Below are 22626 nucleotides of genomic sequence, written 5' to 3' on the forward strand. Positions count from 1 at the left end.
AAAGAGTGAAAAATTTAAGGGGGTCTGAATACTTTCCGTACCCACTGTATATATATAAATATATATATATATAATTTTTGCAACCGTATTTATAATACATATATCTGGTCCTATTTTGCACAATAAATTCACATCAACAAACAGTTGACAGTAGCCATTGACTTCCATTGTATTTTTTCCATGCTATAGAAGTCAATGGCTACAATCAACTGTTCGGTTACCAACATTTTCCAAAACATCTTCTTTTGTGCTTAACAGAAGAAAGAAACTCATACAGGTTTGGAACAACTTGAGGCTGAGTAAATGGTGAGTAAATGACAGATTTTTGGGGTGGGTTATCCCTTTAAATTTTTGCAAGAAAAAAAGAAAAAGAAAGGTAAATATGAGCAAAGAAGAACAAAAATCTAACCTTTCACTGAAGTAAAACAATTGAAAGTAACTGGCCTCTCAGCAGCACCTAGAAACTTCTCTCAATCAGCTCTGTGATTACCCTTCAGGGACGGAGTGATGGATCCGAGTTGCCAGCTGTGAGAGGAAACTTTTTTGAGAGAGAGCACTTCTACGGGTCTATGTGAATCGCAGCATGTACACAACCGGTCACACACCATTCCTTGCCATCCATGGTCGAACTCAGGTATGACGATATGGCAAGTTTCCAGTGACCAAAAAAAAAAAACAATTTATATATATATATATATATATATCCTTAACCTGTACAGAAAAAAATATTTGTATATATATATATATATATATATAAAAACATAAATATGGTCAAAAGTGATTTCATGTTTAAAATTGTGTGACGTGAATGTCTATTATGTCTATTATCAGTTTACTGTTTAATTGCGTGCGTGCGTGTGTGTGTGTGTGTGTGTGTGCGTGTGTGTGTGTGTGTGCGTGTGTGTGTGTGTGTGCGTGTGTGTGTGTGTGTGCGTGTGTGTGTGTGTGTGAGAGAGATGAAACGGGCCACACCTGTCAGTTTTCGGCTCAGTTCATCCGTCTCTGTGGGTGGAGGTGTGGGTGGTTCCGGTCGGCGTTGGACGACAGACCGGTGCTGAAATTCTTCAATTTGTCCTCTGAGGGAGAGAAAATAACGCTGCTCCCAGTAAATCACACTCAGAAATTTGAGGATAATTAATCAGGCTCCCTTTCCTCAATGGTGCAACTATAAATAAACAACATTTCAGCACAGCACAGCACTTTAGTAAAAGCTTTATCCTCCTCTGAAAAAATATTTCCCCAGTAGGAAAAAATAACATTAGCCAATAATGTTATAGCCTGACATGTTTCACTTCCTTTCAGCTTTTTTTTTTTTTTCCTAATCGATTCCTGATGTATAAAATCAAGCCTTGCCCTACATTATTTTAGGGATGTGTACAACTACACATTTTCAAAAACAGCTAGTTGGTGGGCTGTCTGATTGAGTAGTCAACTTGTCAATGTTAATGAAGGTCTGTAAAATTAGGCCCCTTTTGGATCAAGTTCTCCAAATACAATTGAGTGTCATAGCGATATATTGACACTAAGAATAGTGTAGCTGAGTGACATACCATGACTTATGAATGTGACAAATACGTAATCATTTTTTAAATATTTTTTCTTGTGTTCTAGTATATTTTTTTATATTTTTTAAATTGATTTTCTTGTTTTCTTCTTAACTTCCTTGAAACAAAACAAATTTACTCTAAGAAGCAAAACGAGATGTTAAGGTCTAAACGTTTTTGAGGTTTATGTGCAAGAAATGTAAGAAAAACCTGTTTGCCATAGTTTGTTTATATATGAATACTTAAATATTTATAGCGAAAAACAAGATGTTCTTGCAGCATATACTAATAATTATTGTAATAATTATGATAACAATAATACAAATAATAGAAGTCTCCTTTTGCTTAACAAGGCTACATTTATTTGAAAATTATTAAAATTTAAAAGAACAACTTCCTATTTTAATACATTTTAAAATGTAATTTATTCCTGTGATCAAAGCTGAATTTTCAGCATCATTACTCCAGTCTTCAGTGTCACATGATCCTTCAGAAATTATTCTAATATACTGACTGGCTTCTCAAGAAACATTTCTTATTATCATCATTGTTAAAAACAGTTGTTCTGCTTAATATTTTTGTGGAAATCATGATACTTTTTTCAGGATTATTTGATGAATACAGCATTTGTTTAAAACAGAAATCTTTTATAACATTATAAATGTATGTACTGTCACTTTTGATCAATTTAATGCATCCTTGCTTAATAAAAATATTTATTTCTTTAAAAAAATATTACTGGCCCCAAACTTATGTCACATTATGAAAGTTAAATGTAAAAGCTGTTTCAACAGAGCATACAAAGAGTGTATTCTCTCTTCAGTTAATACAAGGAAAGCGACATCATTTCGATCCGATAACAAATGAAAGCGGCTGAAGGAAGTTGATGACCCAGACTTCCTGGGTCCGAGAGTAAATCTCAGCTCAGCCAGATTCCCCTGATCCACAGGTTTAGTCCTTTAAACCTTTCCCTTCCTTTTCCCGGCGATTTACCATACAAACGTCTCTCTCTTTTATTCGTTGTGCTCTCGTCTCCCTTCCTGAAGCCAACTCTTGCTGCCTCAGCAGGACAACCTGCTTTCCTCATTGTGTGTGCGTGTGAGTGTTTGTGAGCGTATGAAGGGATTAGACACCCCTATCACACACTCCATTCCTCCAGAGTGTGAGCTGCAGCCCTGGGCCACACGTCTGCCCTCCTCCCACAGAACCCACACAAAAACACATGCTGGAAAAATCCAGCTTCCTGTTCCGTGATTCTTCACACAAGAAGGCAATTTAACAGATTCACAATTAGACCTTTCTTGAATAGCCGACCTAAATACCATCGCTGCCACAGATACCATACTGCTCAAGAAGCCCGAGAAGCGGTTCAAAGCACTTAGGAGGGTTTACAGATACTGTGTTTGTGTGTTTTGCTCGCTTTTGTCAGGCTTTCTCATTTCGTAGGCGAGCATCGCAATCTTTTGGGGGGCAGAAGAACTGTTTCACTGGCTCTGTTTCAAAACTTAGTGTGCTGCCTACATAGATGGCTGTCTTCAAAGGCAGCACCCTAACTGAAATGGAAGCTTGACTGATCTAGAATGTACTACACAGTGTTAATTTAGTATTATTTATACACTGTTAAAAGTTTTAGTGTGAAATTACAGTATTTTCCAGGTTAATATTTGCATTACTTTCACAGTAATTTCACAGTGGGACTTGAACAGCATCATATTGTGTTTCTACAGTGCATATGTACTCTGAAGGCACCCAGCATGCAATGCAACATGGATAGATCATGCTGAAGATTTTTTTAAATTCTTGTTGGTTTTATTTGTGCTACTGAACTTGTTTTTGGTTCACTTTTAGCCATTTGTGCTGTTTGTTTATTTTGTAATATTGATTTATGTTGTAAGTGTTGTTTTTATTCGTTGAGTGTTACCATTGTTGTGTTTTGTGTGTCTAGTATTGATGTCACATCTTTCAAAGACGTTTCTCAGCTGTTGTTTCACTACTGTGAAAGATCCATCCACAAACAGTTATGAATATGAAATAGGTTATTGATTAATCTTCATGCTTAAATAATGCTTAAATAAAATGTTCATGTTCATGCTAAGAATAATTCAACTATCTTCAACTAAAATCAGGCAATTTCATATTCTGGCTTATTGTCATTTTAACAAATGTTTTCATTTGTTACACTTCCGATATGACTAGATCAGAAATTCAAATATGAATATGCAAGGTCAAAGAGCCCAGACATATGGGCTCACCATTATCGTGACTTCAAAACAATAACAGTATAAACATCTAAATTTCTCACAGTGGCACAGTTAAAGACAACTTTATAATGTGAATTCACAGTAAACAAAAAGCAGTAAATTACTGTGATGTTAGCATCATTCTGCTGTTCATTCACAGTCAGTTGTAAGAAAATAACCCAGCATGCATTGATTTCACTGTATTGTAAAAATAATACTCTTTAATCCTTTAAATTCCTGCCAATTTTTTACAGTGTATACTATTACAGTCTTTAAGTCAAGTCAAGTCACCTTTATTTAAATAGCGCTTTATACAATACAGATTGTGTCAAAGCAGCGTTACAGTGTCAAACAGGAAAATAGTTTGTAAATAATGCAAGAGGACAATAACAAAAAGTCCTTTTTCAGCTAAAGTCAATATTTCTCTTTATTAATACTTTGAATTAGCTTTTGTTTTTATATTTTCAGTTTTCATTTTAAAGGCAGGGTATGTGATTTTTCAAAAACACTTTAGAAAACTGATTCGGGCCGAATAGCAAAACAAACTTGTAGCCAATCAGCAATAAGGGGCGTGTCTACTCGTGATGTGGAGGAGAGAGCTTCTGCAAGACCCTTTTGGGGTAGGGGCGTGTTTGTTTTGGTGATTTTAAATATCAACATTGGCTACCAGAAATCACTTACTCTGCCTTTAATTTTAGTAATTTTGTTATGTGCGTTTTTCGTTTTTATTCGTTTTTGTTTTTTAGCTTTATTTTTAATTCAGTTTTAGGAATTTTAGTACTTCAACATCAACTTTTTTTTCTTTTTTTCAGTTAGTTTCCAAGGCAACATTTCTCATTATTTAGGGTTAGATTTTTCGTCTAATATTTATACTTACTATACTATATTTCCCTTTAAAGGGGTCATATGATGCGATTTAAATTTTTCCTTTCTCTTTGGAGTGTTACAAGCTCTTGGTGTAAGCGAAACTACTTTGTTTGGCCTTCCTAAAGAGGACGACATCCGCTTCGTCATGCCTGGAGCTGATCCGTGCTGGTCGCTGAGGAAATACATCAACTTCGCGCTGTGCATCACCGGATCGGCTTTCACCGTGGACGACTTTCAAGCGGAGTCCAGCCCCGGGTCGTCACATGTGGTTGCCGCAAGCCCGCCGGCCGCTCCTTCGTCGAATCAGCCGGCCGCGCCGTTCTCAAGCCCGCCCGCCGTTTCAGAAAGGCGGGGCATAGAGGAGAAACAATAATGTACAGTATGTGGAAAATAATGTGTTTTTTTAACCTTAAACCGCATAAACACATTTCATTACACCAAATACACAAAATAATGTTATTTTTAGCAACATCATATGACCCCTTTAATTTAAATACGTTTCAATTACGCTTCAATTACATTTCTCTCATTTAATTGATTATTGGATAATTTTTTAACTGACCTTATCGCAGTGCATTCTGGGATTGCATTCTCTAAATGAGTGCATTAGTGTCAGCCCATTATTTTCACTTCCATTGGTTCCGGAAGTACTTTTTCCCATTAATTTTTCCCAAAGGGATTTAAAAAATTTCTTCATTAAAGATTTATAAGCCATGAACCAAAACAACCAACACAACAAAGGTGAATCACAAAAAAGGTACAAGACTCTGTACTAAACAGCTTTAGTGAGGGGGGAAACTACAATCCCATGAAACATTGTGAATGACAAAACAGAATTAAAAACAATGGTGAAATATAAAACTATCAATTTAAAGTTGTTGATTATATCTAAAGAAACAATATATTTTATTGCAAAATATGCATATACATACAAATATTTAAGAATTTTGAGAGAGCTCACAACAGTTTGTCTTTAAAGGTTTATAAGTTATCATTAAAAATCTATTTCCCTATGAAGAAAATCAATGGAGTTTTTACTTCTTACACTTAACTGTTGCACTCTATGCTTCCTTAGAATACCAAAATAAGCCATCTTAGAAGGCAGTATGTTGCTCCCTACTATTTGGAACAGGCTTCATGTTAGGAGTGTGCCTATGATGCCTTAAAATGGTCCCTACATAGGCAGCTCACTAGGTTTGTGTGCCGGTGTGTTTGTTTAAGGAAGATTTTACAAAGTTAAAGCAATACCATGGGGCTTTGGTGCTGATTAGCTCAATAAATTCACACACACACACACACATATGTAAATATTTATTTATATATTCAAAATGAAATGCATTATTCAGATGAAAATGGGAAAAAAATTAAACAGACAGCTATTGCATAAATTCATTATTTGTTTCAATGTCTTTTTCCCCGTAGAAAATTGGGGAGGAAATAAATAAATAAATAAATTTCACGTAACACCCTGTCTACACTGGATGTGAAATATGTATCATCATGGATCAAAATAAATTTGCTCCTTTATTAATTCTGACTGTTACATCAAAGCCAGCTCATGACGTTTCTTGTCTCTGGTTTACTAATTTAAATAACAATTTGCTTCTGATTAAAACTGTATGCAGTTGTATAGCAATACTATGTACTATAAATAATAAAATCATTGCATTTGCATTAATATAAAGTAGGATATTAAGTTACTCAACCATTTTACCTTTGATAAAGTCTAGAATCAAGATCACAGCTGATTAATCTTCTGAGCTTTATTATGAATCTGCCACTAATTAACTGCAAGTTAATCTGATGAGATCAATGTGATGAGGTTGTGACGTACGTCATTGCATAAAGTACACCAAATTATGTACTATTCCTAAAGCATAGTAGGTTTAGAATTAACAGTATGCACAAGACTAGTATTTGATTTTAAACAGAGTACAGTGATTCTCTGATCCTGAAGTCAAGTGCATGGAAACATCACGTCTGCTCTCATTTAGCAACAAATATCCTGCTGTTCTTGACTAATATCCCTAACGGATTGAATTTCTTGTGACCTGGCATCATCATTCAAGTTTCTGAGAATAGTTTCTCAAACTCATTGAGTCATATGTTGTCAAATCACGGAGGCATTTCTGCAAACCGCACGCAGCGCCTGGAAACACACACACGTGTCGTCAACGAGCACATGTTTGTCATGCATATACTGTATGTAGTTACCTGGCAACCAATCAGTAGCCCTGTCGCACTTGCGGCGTGCGTTATGTCAGTCAATGCCACACATGAGTGTGCTTTATGAGAGACTGTGTTGTGCGTGTTCAGACAGCCTGCCAGAGAATATATGTGGCAGCTCACACCAACCTGACAGCATGTCACTTTATTACCGTGGTCTGACTGTAGCATAACCACACACATTCAGATGCATAAGTGTGTGTGTTACCTGGTCTCTGTCCTCTCTCTCTAAAGTGACTCGGCAGTGGCACAACTTAAAGGTGAGGCTGTATAATTAGCAGCCATAAGTCATTAACTGATCTTAAATGGGCCTTAATTGGGGCCTGGGAAGGTAACTGAAGCTTGTAATGCTCTTATTCAATGTGTCTGTTCGGTTATAAAGTGTGAGGTGTCAAGCACTAACCTGCGGTGCTTTTTCAAGAGGAGTTTCTCCATGTAGCTCAAAGTGTCCTCCTTGAACGCCACATAAATTAACGGCTGGGATCCTTTCTCTGTTTGTGTTTCCATCACAGACACTAGAGAGAAAACCACAATAATCAAGCCTTCAGTCAAAACTCTGTGTGTACAGAACAGGAAAATAACCGTATTTACCTGAAGTGTGCATGTAGCCTAGAAGTCGTTCAAACACTCTTAACCCTTTCCTTTTTAGCCTCATGCATACCACTAAAGAATTTATATTAAACAAATACTCAAGAGACTAAATGAGAGAAATAAGCCGTCTGGTGCAGAATTCAAGCAGTACTATAGACATAATTCCGTCTTTGTTTTGAGAGTTATTTTGCTGTATTGTGAGAATATAAAGGGCGGTTAGACTTCAGTGCATCTGAAACCCCCTTAACACAGCAGTCATTATCACAGTGAGCACAAGCCAAGCAGCACTGCAGCGGGCAAGACTCCTGCTAGCCAACTACAGAAAGAGAAGTGAGAGAGAGAGAGGGACAAACACAAGGAGTCTGACCACGTGTCGTCAACGAGCACATGTTTGTCATGCATATACTGTATGTAGTTACCTGGCAACCAATCAGTAGCCCTGTCGCACTTGCGGCGTGCGTTATGTCAGTCAATGCCACACATGAGTGTGCTTTATGAGAGACTGTGTTGTGCGTGTTCAGACAGCCTGCCAGAGAATATATGTGGCAGCTCACACCAACCTGACAGCATGTCACTTTATTACCGTGGTCTGACTGTAGCATAACCACACACATTCAGATGCATAAGTGTGTGTGTTACCTGGTCTCTGTCCTCTCTCTCTCCACTCTTTCAGAGCCTCCTGGAAGGACCTGGCTGACTCTTCTTCATCAAAGCCTCCTCTCAGCAGAGAGCTGTCCTCTTCCTCACCAGCCTCCTCATCCTCCAAGTCAACACCGTCATTCACGAACAACACCTGAGGCGAGACCCAGAGAACACAATGAGAGTGACAGAGACAGTGAGAGAAGGAGATGAAATTAAATGGAGCACATGGTCAAGTTTCCACACTCTACAGAAAGTTGAGTGAGGTTTCGTGTTCAAATGTTGACTTCCTTCCTGCCAACAAGAACACAAGATGCATGCATTGAATTGATCAAAAGTGGCAGTAAATACATTTATATGTTGCATAGATTTAAATAAAAAAAAAGTGCTGTTCTTTTGAACTTTCTATTCATCAAAGAATATGAAACAAATTTCCTTATTTCCACAAAAATATGAAACGGCACAACAACACTGATTTTTAACATTGATAATAATAAGAAATGTATCTTGAGCAGCAAATCAGCATATTAGAATGATTTCTGAAGGATCATGTGACACTGAAGACTGGAGTAATGATGCTGAAAATTCAGATTTGCATCACAGGAATAAACTGCAGTTTAAAAAACTGTTATTTTAAATTATAATTATATTTTAAAATATGGCAACACCATATTCTTCATATATAATGCATCATAAAAGTATATTTAATGCATTAATTATGACTTGTAATGCACCTTGTAACACATTGTATGATCTCATCTATCTAATCATTGTTGACTAAATGAGAGAAATAAGCCGTCTGGTGCAGAATTCAAGCAGTACTATAGACATAATTCCGTCTTTGTTTTGAGAGTTATTTTGCTGTATTGTGAGAATATAAAGGGCGGTTAGACTTCAGTGCATCTGAAACCCCCTTAACACAGCAGTCATTATCACAGTGAGCACAAGCCAAGCAGCACTGCAGCGGGCAAGACTCCTGCTAGCCAACTACAGAAAGAGAAGTGAGAGAGAGAGAGGGACAAACACAAGGAGTCTGACACATGATAAGGACTAACTTTACTTTGCTGCAGTGTGATTCAATCGAGTGTAAGAACAGCTGTCCTATTCAGCTTTAAACCCCAACTATACATGCAAACGATGTTTGAAATAACTGGCTAGCATACTACTTTTACTATATTCGCAGCATGTAAAATATGCATGAAATGTATCTTGAGCAGCAAATCAGCATATTAGAATGATTTCTGAAGGATCATGTGACACTGAAGACTGGAGTAATGATGCTGAAAATTCAGATTTGCATCACAGGAATAAACTGCAGTTTAAAAAACGGTTATTTTAAATTATAATTATATTTTAAAATATGGCAACACCATATTCTTCATATATAATGCATCATAAAAGTATATTTAATGCATTAATTATGACTTGTAATGCACCTTGTAACACATTGTATGATCTCATCTATCTAATCATTGTTACACAGAAAAAGTAATGCATTAAAACACACATCTCAAACGATCCATTTCAGATAAATCTGCAAATATAATGTATTTTAACTTTGGTTACAATTATTTATGAAAATATACTGTATAATGCATTACATTATGTACATCATGAATACCTTTATATAGCATTGTGCATAAATATTTACTGTATTTTTGATCAAATAAATCCAGCTTTAGTCAGCAAAAGAAACTTCTTTCAAAAACACTTAACTCATACTCGTAATGTCTGTTGTTGTTGTTTTGTTTGTGTGTGTGTGTGTGTGTGTGTGTGTGTGGACATGTGCTGCTAAAAAAATACTGATACTGAAGTTTTCTGCTTAGTTAACATTGAAATGTGAAATAGGCCTACTGCTTGACGCAACATTCATACAAGTAATACTTTATATACATGCATTATAAACATTTTTAATGCCTTAATTATGTCTTGTAATGCACCTTATAATGCACTGTATGATATCTGCAAATATTATAATGCAGTTTAACTTTGGTTACAATTATTTATGAACAGAAATAATGCATTATTACAATATACATTATGAATACATCTATAATGCATTATCCATTTCTAACCGGATTTGACCCAAAGAAGCTAAATATATGATTCAATTAATAAGCAGTTTGATGTACCACCCCAAACAATCAGTGGCTCACCTGTGTGTGGTGTATTTGGTTTTCAGAAATGGGCCAAAGGATCCTAGGAGCTGATCTTTTCTCTGTAGCTTCACTTTCATCAGCAGATTTGGGGGATGCACTTTGTTGATTCTCCTTGCCGCTTACCTGCTGCTGGAAGCGGCCCAACACATCCCGAGTGCTGACAGGGGTCTGGAGCTCTGCCTGGATGACGAAGCATAGATTTCAGTCAGACCTTTAATTCAAAGTGTACAAATGCATCCTGTTAATGATTCGGCTAATGTACTGATGCAACCGAATGAATGCACACTCTTTATAGGTAAAGCATTCATCCAAATCATTAAATGGATGTCCTGTGTTCAAAACAAGCTTTATAGACAGCATCTGTGACACGCTGTTGCTTCCAATAAAATATTCATCTGTCAGTTCGTAGAAACAAGAAACAATAATGTAAACGGTAATGCACTAAGTCTATGGGGCAGCAGGGTTAAAACTAAAACTTGAAAAAAAAAATGAAATATAAAAAACTTAATACTATTTTATTTCAGCTCATTTATATCTAGACTAACTTGATATACTAAAACAACTGAAACTATATATATATATATATATATATATATATATACACACACACACACACACACACACAGACATTTAAAGAATAATAAAAAATATAATAGTCTTATATAATGAAATGACACTAAAATAACACTGTTGGGCAGGACATTGTACACACACTGGAAAAAAATGGTGTAGAAGCAATTTTCACTCAGAATGTGCTAACAAATTTCACAAACAATTGCAAATAAATGGCAAGTTACACACTGAATTTAATGTGAAATGTTGAAGTAGAAAACCTGAAATAGTATTTTCTTGTATGACATACTCCAATAATATTTGCTTTATTTACAACTTAGAAAACAATTACAGTGCACTTTTCATTTTAAAAGTAGTAACCATGAAATATGTCATACAATATATTGGGAAACCTAAAACCCAGTACTTACATGTAGCATAATAGGGTTTCTTTAATTTTATCATATTCACACCAAGTAATTGCTCTTTTTTATTACCGATTACTGCAAACATTATCAAATTTCTCCATAAAAAGTGCAAATGAATAATAGCCATTTAGAAAAGCTTGATTAAATCATATAATTCACCCAATAACTGGTAGCCAGACAACGAATTCCTCTTTATGACATTATGTCCTTAAGATAACATTGTTAGTGGCCATTATGGTGGTCGGGCCTGCTGAATAACGCTTTCTCTTACCTCACCAGATAAGACCTTGACTGTCTCGTGAATAGATTTGTATTATGCACTCAAACTACAGTAAACAATAGCAAATGAATTAGTTTATCTCAGCATAGTGATTTGCAGACAATAGAAAGCAATAGGAAACTATTAAATGGAGAATAAATGTGTGTAATTTGAAAACAGAGATAAAAGAGAATGAATTAAAAGCAAATGGACAAATGCCTCTTTGTCAAAAGCAGACGCAGACAAACCAAGTTTGCAAAGAACCCTGGGGACAAAAATATTAATATTTGTTCCCTTTTTCCCCCATGGAAGCAAATTAAACAGGATTAGGATGATTAAAGCTGCATCAGAGCCCAGTGTAGTTAAATACAATTCTCAGTTTCTTGCCAAGACTGCACACTCCCTTCAAGCAGCACCCAGAAATGAAAATTTTGTCATAATTTACTCACACTCATGTTTTTTTCCAAACCTGTATAAGCTTCTTTTCTTCTGTTGAACACGAAAGAAGATATTTTGAAGAATGTTGGTAACCAAACAGTTGCTGGTAGCCATTGACTTCCATAGTATGGAAAAAAATTATTATGGAAGTCAATGGGGATCAGAAACAGTTTGGCTACATTCTTCAAAATATATTTTGTGTTCAACAGAAGAAAGAAACTTACACAGGTTTTGAACAACATGAGGGTGAGTAAACAACAGAAATGTTATTTTTGGGTAAAAAAAATAATACCTGTAATACCTTTAATAAATATTATAATGGTATATTATACTAAAATAACACTAATGTAGACGGTAGACAACAAGGAAGCTCACTAGACTAGAGCCTATGGGTTCTTCTGTTTCTCCTCTATCTGGACTTGTTTGCTTGTGTTTGTGTAACTACGGCTTTCAGTATGCGGCAGTGCAGGGTGAGCATCACACAGGGCAGAAATAAGTTTGGTGATGCACATTTGCTGCCTAATGCTGCATGATGGGATGTAAACATGAAGACAGATGTGAAGGGTTTATGTGGGTCACTCAAGGTCATCTTCTCAGAAGAAGAGCCAATCTCCACACCGTTCCAGCATACCTGTAGTATGCAATAATTGGAGCACCTCAAATGCTACGATCAACACTGACACACACATGATGATGCCTAAACATATTTGTATGCCTATATGGAGTGCTTTAGGACATGGGGTCATGGTGAGGTATGTTCCCTGTATGCCCTGGGGTTAGCGCTTATGGAAACTATAATGAGCTGATTTTTCCCAGTTGACTCAACACAGTCTGAATGACCCTGAGGGTCAAGTTAAAATGTAACTTAAACTATTAAAAATGGATCTTACTATATACAGTAGATGCACAGCTAAATATCAGAAACCCACTACAGTTAAATTGGGAATAATTTTCAATGTTTTGGAAGAAATCTCCTTTGCTCACCAAGGCTGCATTTATTTGATCAAAAACATAGTAAAACAGGAATATTGTGAAATATTAGTAGAATTCAAAATAGTTTTCTGTTGTGATATATTTAAAATGTAATTTATTTCTGTGAAGCAAAGCTGAATTTTCAGCATTATTACTCCATTCTTCAGTGTCACATGATCCTTCAGAAAACATTTTAATATGCTGATTTGCTACTTAAAATTTTTGTGGAATCCGTGATGCACTACCATGCAAAAGTTTAAGGTCAGTAACAACACTTTTATTCAGCAATGGAGCATTGAATTGATCAAAAATGACAGTAAAGATAATTATCATGTTGCAGAAGATTTAAAAAATTCCACATTTCTATTACATTGTAATAATATTACTGTTTTTACAGTTTTGATCAAATAAATGCAGCATAAAAGAGAGTTCAAAAACACACACAAAAAAAAAAAACGTAATGATTCAAAACTTTTGACCGGTACTGTATGTAGTTTTCTTTTCTTGGAAGAAATGTACTAATTATGGTTGTACATAGTTAGATACACAGAAGTGTAATTAGTGTCAACCTTCATTCCGTTACCAATTAAGTAAGTGTAGATCAGAGTGATACTATAATAGTAAAATCACATAAAGCTAAAAGGTAATTTAATGAGCACAGTTATTTTTACATAAACAGTTAATTTAATGGGAACAAAACGAAATGAAGAAAAAAAAAACATTATGCTGCTTATTTGTTGTATTGGCTAAGGCACCCATCCTGAACGTGAATGAAACCTCACATCATGTGGCTTTTTGAGAAGCGGAAGAGTGATACTATAATAGTAAAATCACATAAAGCTAGAAGGTAATTTAATGAGCACAGTTATTTTTACATAAACACAGTTAATTTAATGGGAACAAAACGAAATGAAGAAAAAAAAAACATTATGCTGCTTATTTGTTGTATTGGCTAAGGCACCCATCCTGAACGTGAATGAAACCTCACATCATGTGGCTTTTTGAGAAGCGGAGTGCAGGTACTTTTCTAAGTGGTCAGACTTAGTGGCCGCTCAACTCTCTAAAACAAACTCAAGCTGACGAAAGTGAGTGTGTGTGAACACACATTAGCTGTGTGTGTTTGTGTGGCTGTTCTCTAACCTGGGAACAGGTGTGTGTAATCAGAGCTGGGTTAGAGTGAGCAGATTGTCCACTAATAGTGACCAGCGTTCTGCGTTTCTGAGAAACGGCATGGAGGAGGAAGACTGAATCTGGAAGTGTGTGCCTGGCGCTGATGCGGGCGTGTGTAGGTGTGTGCGTGTGTGTGTGGGACGGACGGAGGTTGTCAGAACACCTCCTCACCTGTACGGGAACCATACGATGGCGCTGCAGTGCCCCCTTCTGGTGGAATCTGACAAAGCAGCCCACACAATAATCCTCTCCGCATTCCGCACACATCTGAAACAGATCAAAAACAATTAAATGAACCCAGGACTTGTACGGCAAGGTATATTCACCCCAAAAACTTTAATATCAGCAATATATATTTAAATATCTTGCACTTTTTGCATAACACGATACATATTAAAATGGAGAGACGGGAGTTGCACGTATCTTAAGGGAGCTCATTATTTTGTTACCGATTGTAAATGAATGCGGAGGACGGTAGGAGAGCCCGTTTGATGGACAGACGGACAGATAGAAAGACAGACTGCATAGCAGCATAAGAATTTAAAGGAAGGTCTATCAAACCCACAGCTGAAGAGACACTTGTAAATGAATCCAGCCTGCTGTCTTGATTCATTCGGTCTGAACATCTGCATGTCTTCTCTGTATGATGATGCAGCACTTCAGCTTGAGAGAGGCATGATGCTCGGAAGAGTTTGAATTCCTTTGGACAGACTTTGGATATGTTTGGAATAATATTTCTGCAGTCTACATGAACATTTTTGCACAGTAGTATGTTTGTATCGAATATCGATTTAACCTATGACATTTGCCAAAATGTGAATGCAAAGCACACTGCATGAAATACTGTATCCCACAATGCAGTGTGCTCTACTTAACCTTCTGTTACCAGCATTACAAATGAACCAGAAGCTTACTTTCTCACGTAAGACTTATTTTCCACAAAATTAAATATTAAACAATGCAGAATGCTATAGTCAGTGTTGTTATTGTTTACTAAAATTAAAACTATTAAAAAAGTGCTTTTGTTAAATAAAATATAATATAAATATTAGATGAAAATCTTTAACGTAAAAACTTGTCTTGGCAACTAACTGGAATAAAATAAGTTTAAGTACTAAAATGACTAAAACTTAAATAAAAAATGAAAGCTAAATAGAAATATATAAAAATGAATATAAATGATAAAAAACTTAAGACTTAAAAACTTAAACAAAAACGTTGTTTTGGCAACTAACTGAAAATAAGTTTGTTAAAATACTAAAATGACTAAAACTTAAATAAAAATAAATTAAGATAAAAAGATAAAAAGAACTATGCACATAAACATTACTACTAAAATTAAAATGAAGATATAAAAATGAAAGCTCATCCAAAATATTATTTGAATAGTATGTAAATAATAGGTTACTAAAATAACACTGACCATAGTCTGAAATAGTTCTGCAACTTAAAATAGGTGGAAACATATACAAGCATACAACTCACAATATTTCTGTCAGATAAAGATAAGCAACATAAAGGTGATATGCTCTTCTGAGTGCAGCCATAGTTTTGCACTTGCCACTTCATTAGTCTAAAGGTCAAGTGACCAGTCACAATTTGGTTTGTTTTCCATGCTGTTTAAAGGCAGAGTAAGTGATTTCTGGTAGCCAATGTTGATATTTGAAATCACCAAAACAAACACGCCCCTACCCCAAAAGGGTCTTGCCCCTATTTTGATAGCTCCGCCCCACATATACGTACGCAACCCAGGCAACGATTAGTTCTGTGAAATAAAGCAAAACCAGTATTACACCGTGTCTACGGATGTGAGCGGCACGGTGCAACAAATCCCCGACAGAAAACTGCTGCCGGGTTCTATTTATGACGTGCTGACACAAATTTCAAATGTTTTTCAATGGTCGTTTGATCGCGTCCAGTGTAGGCAGAGCTGTTGTAGACACGGTGTTACTCAACTATTGAGAAGAAACAAAGCAACCTCGGCGTCCGATCGCAGGCCTCCGCTCCTTGAGTTCTCTCCAGCGCTGGAAAGCTGATCCGATATTTACACGGGTCCTACTTCTTGCCTTATCGTTCCGCAGACGTTTTCCTCTTTTGTTTTTTATCCGCCATCTCTATCTCTCTGTCGCTCGGCTCGGCTAATGTCCGTCCCATGCACTGAAAGCTCTCTCCTCCACATCACGAGTAGACACGCCCCTTATTACCTGATTGGCTACAAGTTTGTTTTGCGATTCGGCCCGAATCAGTTTTCTAAAGTGTTTTTGAAAAATCACAAACCCTGCCTTTAAGGTCTAAAGTAGTAAACACCAACTCATTCAAATGAGTGGAAATGTGTAGACTTTGCAATGTCTGTCCAAATGTTTCCTATTTCAAAGCCGAAGTTCTTCATACATAGCAGACATTTACAGATAATTTCACAAAGCTGAATATACAGTTCTGCTCATGGATTTCTAGTTTCTATTTTACTTTCAACTAACTACTGGAAGTGCCATACAAGCCAGTCAATCACTCAGTCACGAGAAACTGGAGATATCAGCCATTTCTATGTACAATATGCATCTGATTTAAAAGCATGATGTCAGAGAAGTATATTTCACATATTGAAAAATTAAGTAGGCAGGCAGTATCCAGTGTACATGCATTTTGTAGTAAACAGTACAGTACATTCTATTTCGAATCATAGCAAAGTCAGAATTACCTCCTCTCCTAGGTTCACGAAACGGTCGTTTTAGTTAGAGGTCAGTAACATGTTTTTGAAAAGCAATTAATGGTTTTATTCAGCAAGGATGTATAAATTGATCAAAAGTGACAGTAAAAACTAATCTTTTTTTAAACTAAAAAAATATATATATATTTCAAGTAAATGCTGTTCTTTTGAACTTTGTATTCATCAAAGAAACCTGTAAAATGTTTTACGGTTTCCACAAAAATATTAAGCAGCATTGTGTCACAGGAATACATTTAATTTTAAAATGTATACAAATGAAAACACTGTTATTTTAAATAGTAACAATACACAGTATTGCACAATATTACTGTTTTTATTGTATTTTTGATCAAATAAATGCAAACTCCAGCAAAAAATGCTAACTTTAGAGCTTTAAGAGCTTTACACTTTACAGTGTATACCTGAGACATGATGCATGATGAATGAAAGGGATGGATAGTCTGGAATTAAGAATAGTTCTGTTCACATAACAGAACGGATGAAAACTCACCAGTCCGGCCAGCTGAACTTCACACTGTCCACAGACTTTTCCTTTCAGGTTGAGCTTCCTGTTAGTGCCATGTACCTTGGCGGCTCGTTCCGCTATTACCTGCTCCTGTACTGCTGCAGTTATACAAAGACACACACAATTCAGAACTCTACACATGAAATCTGTTCCATAATTTAATGAGCTACCTCATCATCAACTGCCTACATAGGATGGTAACTTCTGAGAGAATCATGTCATCTGACTGATTTGGAATGTTCCACAAGCGCATCGACATCACACAAATAGTATTCAACATGTGAGACTCGACAGTAGATTCCAACAGAGCTGGTACATAGCATGTTACTAAGTTAATGATTCAATATGGAAGTATATCCATACTACCGTTCAAAAGTTTAACCCAGGGAACAAAGGATCCTTTGTTATGTGTTCATTATGTGCCATATATATCTGGGGAACACAGGACCCTGCATGAATGCTCTAATAAAACAAAACTTTTGGATAAAATAGCCAATTAATTAATTAGATGGAGCCCTTTTCATCAAGACTTTGCAATACTGAATAAAGTGCATTTATAATTTCACTTGCAGTACTGTTTTCACCTTGCAAAAGATCATTATTGTTATCTTTATTTCTTTCTCGTTTTCAGAGAATGTATTTTAAATTAAGTCATTTTTTTTTTTTCTTGAACAAATCAATGGACAAATCTCATTAAAGTTTGTCTAATTTCTGTTTAAAACATGAACAATTTACCAATGGGGTAAAAAACGATAATAAATATAGCTACAAGCAGCAATAGTAGGGTTGTAGCCCAGTGCAAAGCAGGAAGAGCAAAAACAGCAAAAATTAAATGAACATGGAAAAACACCCAGTTCAGAATTATAGGTGAGAATGAATGCAGAATGAACAGAAGTTCAAATGAAATTTATAGGAGAAGTAGGTAAAAAAACTGTTATTCATTTAATTAAATTTGGCGGACATGGTGGACAAAATGGCAAACCCATGGAATGAAAGGATACAAAAATAAAAAAATTTGGACAATGTTTTCAAAAGTTATAAGCATTTTTGCAAATATCTTTATATCTCTGGAACACTAGGTGGCGCTGTGCTCAAATTTCTCAGGTACCTCTGGGACATGCTGTTGATGATTCCTACCAATTTTTGTGCATATATGTCAATCAGTTCAAAAGATATCACAATTTATGGCAAATTTCAAAATGGCGGACAGGCAGTTTATCTGATCCTGGCAAAATCGACATCCACAGATTCGACATGACCCAAGGAATCCACAGACACCAAGATCATAACTTTCTGACTAACAGTTCAAACGTTATTAGCAAAATAATACATTTTTCGTATCTCATGATCCATAGGTGGCACTGTTGCCAAATTTGACATGGGCCCTCAGATCATGGTGATGAAGCATACCAAGTTTCGTTTCGATTGACCAAAGTTTGGCCGAGATACAGCTTCTGAACCAATTTTGGGTCAACATCGTTTACATCATCATAACTTTTTTCTCACCAGTTGGACATACAATTCTGTTCAGTCATTTCTGTGTGGCTCAGTCCAAAGTTCATCTCACAAAATTTGAAGGCGTACACTGTAAAAAATGACCGTGAATTTAACGGTAAAAGACTGTAAAAATGCTACAGTAAAAGCCTGTTAAATGGTTAACGGTAAATTCCCCTACTATATACGGTGAAAAACTGTATTGGACATTACATGTACTGCGTAACAAAGTTGGTCAGATCATTATTCATGACCATCACTACAAGTGTGCCAAATTTAATCATTTTCCTATGCTCCATTCATAGGGCTGCCATAGACTCCAATTGGGGAAAAATAAAATAACAGATGGCCCCTAACTACAGCCCCTTCAGGGCTTGGCCCCTAATAATTCAATAGATGTTCTCTGAAAACAAATCTTATCTTACTCAGTGTGTTGCTTCTCAAGTATATTTATCTTGTTATAAGGACGCTTACTAGAAAATAAGTCAAAAATAATGACCAAGAAAATTACTTTTTGCAGTGCAATGTCTGCAACATATACAGTACACGTGATGCCTTAATAATTATTCTGTATATTGTTTGGAACAAGTTTTGTGTCAGTTACTAGACTTTGGAAAATAATTAAAGACCATTTTGACTTGTACCTTTCGGAAATTCTTACAAAAAAAGAAGGGTTATGTAATTAAGACTTTACTATGCTTGTGTCCAAGTGATAAATTTGAGGGGAAAAGGAGTTCAAAACAAGCCAGGCAAAACACATCTCAGATTCCAGTCCACCTACCTGGCACAGGCTCGTCCTTCAGCACTCTAATCTTCATCTTGCCTGGAGAGAGCTGCCCGAAACAACATATTTCAAACACCACATTATCACCAAAACCACCGGTGAACTGTTCATGCAGTTAATTCTAGAAAGTGCGTCCAAGGTTTTGGACTATCCCTGGCATGAATGAAGGTGAAGTCAGCCTGATTGTAACTGGATATTTTAAACAGACAGATAGGCTGACAGACTTTATTTGTGTATCTGCATGAAAACTCTTACTCTGTGAGGTGCGTTCTCCTTGTTTGTCTTAACGCTCTGAACCCCAGGCTGTGCTGAACGCCAGTGAGAAGCTCCCATCTTCCTGTGTGGAAATATCACAGAAAGTTGCTCAGTTTAGCACAGAACTGCAACTAGTTGTAATAGCCAATGGTGTGTCTCATAAAGCAAGAATTATTACTTATTATTTTTTATATATATATAATTATAACTATTACTTTTTGAAAACCCCCTAACCCTAAGTAATAAAATCTAGTGCGTAACTCATGGTAAACTTTTAATTAAGCACATATCAAATAGTGGAAAACAAACACAAACATTACATGAAAGCTTTTGCCCTACATAATTCACACAGATACACAGACGGAGGTCGACTTCATTTGTTTTCTGATTTGTTGTTTTGGTTGCCACATCAAATCAACAGTCTAAATAATTCACGGCGTGATTGCGGGGGAGGCCGTCTGTTTAGAGTGGGCTGTCATACTGGCGTCGAGCCGCAAGCCTGAGTGTGTGTTCAAAGGATGGAAATGTATGTTATGTGTGTCTGGCTGTACGATATAATTTTGCAAGAAGTAAAGAGGTAACCGTGCTTTTGAAATGTCTCTTTCTCTCATGTGGGTCGTGAAACTCTTTGGATGGCCGCCCGAAAAATTCTGAAAAAATAAATCAAGAATGAGACTGTTTTCATATCAAAATCTCAAAGGAATGTGTAGTTGGTGACAGGTCATGTGACTTTACTGCTGAAATGCTTGAGCTCAATGTGTTCACATGCTCAGAGGAAGCAGGGTAGGCACTTGTATTTGAGTTTTTACTAATGACTAATTTACTAATCTGGGAAAGCAACTTACCATACACTAATTAGAGATGGTCCCCTTGGAAACATCTTAAGGTTAAGAGTCTTGCTCCGGGGCACAACGGTGAAAGTTATTTAAATACTACGTTATATCAAGCCAAAACATATAAAGTGGCCCCAAAAGTATCTAGACATTTAAAGGGTTAGTTCACCCAAAAATGAAAATTCTGTCATTAATTACTCACCCTCAGTCACCCTCAATATTCACTGAACGCAAACAGCGTATGTTGTTCTGTGTCAGCCGCACCACACGGATACGTTTTCTACATTGTTTGTGCTTGGATTTGAACGAAAACAATGTATCCGCGTGGCGCGGCTAACACAGAACAACATACGCTGTTTGCGTTCAGTGGATATTCTCCAAAATGGCGCTAGGGTGACGCGGAGGAGACGAATTGTTGAATAAAGTCGTTTTTTTTTTTTTCTTTTCTTTTGCACATAAAAAGTATTCTCGTAGCTTCGTAATATTATGGTTGAACCCCTGATTTAAGCCACACATTTTGTTCAAAAGTTCGGGCTGGTAAGATTTTATGTTTTTAAAATCCTTTATACTCAAAGGCTGCATTTATTGGATTAAATATACACTAAAAACTGAATTTAGAATAACTCTTTTCTCTTTGAATATATATGAAAATGTAATTTACTCCTGTGATGTAAAGCTGAATTTTTAGCATCATTACTCCAGGCTTCAGTGTCACATAACAGTTTAAAAAACATTCTAAGATACTGATTTGCTGCTCAAGAAACATTTCTTATTATCAACACTAAAAACAGTTGTACTGCTTAATATTTTTGTGGAAACCATAATACACATTTTTCAGGAATTTTTAATTAATGGAAAGTTCCAAAGAACAGCATTTATTTGAAATTTTTTTTTTTTTTTTTTTAATTTTAAGTCTTTACTCTCACTTTTGATCAATTTAATGCATCGTTGAAGAATAAAATTATTAATTTCTTTAAAAAAATAAATCCAAATATATAAATCTAACCAAATATAAATATACTGTATATAACAGAATGATACCTTCCGCCAGGCAAAAATGATAAATATAATCGCTCAGAAAAATAATACTTTAATATTTAGGGTTAGGAGTTTGTTTAAATATCTAACCCGAAGCATAAGCAATAAGAAAAGTCAAGAATAGATCAAACTAAAAATACATAGCTCAGCAGCTCCACTAAAATCCATCTCATATTATAAAAGAGTGAGATAGTCAAAGACTTTGGAAGGGGCCAGCAGGGAGAGAGGACACTTCCTCTGCATGCTGTCCACTCTCATTAAGAGCTGTTTATGTGCTGGCCTTTATCAGTCTGATGGAGACGGGCGTTTGGGACGGGGATTAACCGCGCTCAAGCCTGCCTGTCAGCATTATAGAGAAATGGACAGGCAACGTGGCAGTTGTGCTAACAACTGGCGGATTACCATCGCATGCACACTGAGTGCCAACCAACAAGACAAACACTTATCTCCTGTCAGGGTCACAGACATCAGACTCCTCTGCTACTCGAGTTCATTGTGTGGCAGCAGTGGGATAGGTGAGGGGTTACTATACTGCACATTTAACCTGGTGTTAAATTAGATTTCAGAGTGATAAAAAATGACCTCTGGAAATGCTATTGAAAATTTTAATAAATTATAATTTAATAAGTTAACCATTTAAACTTCATTTAATATAACAACACAATTTAATAAGCATAAAAAATACACAAAATGTTGGCAAAATAGTCCCATTTTAATCATCTTGTACTATTTATGGGTATACAGTATATACACACTCAAAAAAATGCTGGGTTAAATACAACCCAGTGCTGGGTAAAATAGGGACAAACCCAGCAATTGGGTTGTTTTGACCCAGAAGGTTGGGTTAAACATTTAACCAAACCGCTGGGTCAAAACAGCCCAATTGCTGGGTTTGTCCCTATTT

At 36.1% G+C, this 22626-nt stretch overlaps 1 protein-coding gene across 1 annotated transcript in view; it reads right to left on the minus strand.

Annotated features, from left to right (window-relative positions):
- LOC107736004 (uncharacterized) overlaps positions 1-22626 on the minus strand; it is a 58162-nt gene that overhangs the window by 11929 nt on the left and 23607 nt on the right. Inside the window, exons 5-12 of the mRNA XM_016547527.1 lie at positions 19852-19933; positions 19594-19645; positions 17304-17416; positions 14257-14352; positions 10265-10446; positions 8108-8268; positions 7281-7392; positions 973-1076 (exon numbers count right to left, since the gene is read on the minus strand). Of these exons, the coding sequence (XP_016403013.1) occupies positions 973-1076; positions 7281-7392; positions 8108-8268; positions 10265-10446; positions 14257-14352; positions 17304-17416; positions 19594-19645; positions 19852-19933 (902 nt within the window). The remainder of the gene's footprint in view (positions 1-972; positions 1077-7280; positions 7393-8107; positions 8269-10264; positions 10447-14256; positions 14353-17303; positions 17417-19593; positions 19646-19851; positions 19934-22626) is intronic.

Source organism: Sinocyclocheilus rhinocerous, unplaced genomic scaffold (assembly GCF_001515625.1).
Source record: "Sinocyclocheilus rhinocerous isolate Xijiao unplaced genomic scaffold, SAMN03320098_v1.1 scaffold942, whole genome shotgun sequence".
In the NCBI taxonomy this organism is placed as follows: Eukaryota; Metazoa; Chordata; class Actinopteri; order Cypriniformes; family Cyprinidae; genus Sinocyclocheilus; species Sinocyclocheilus rhinocerous.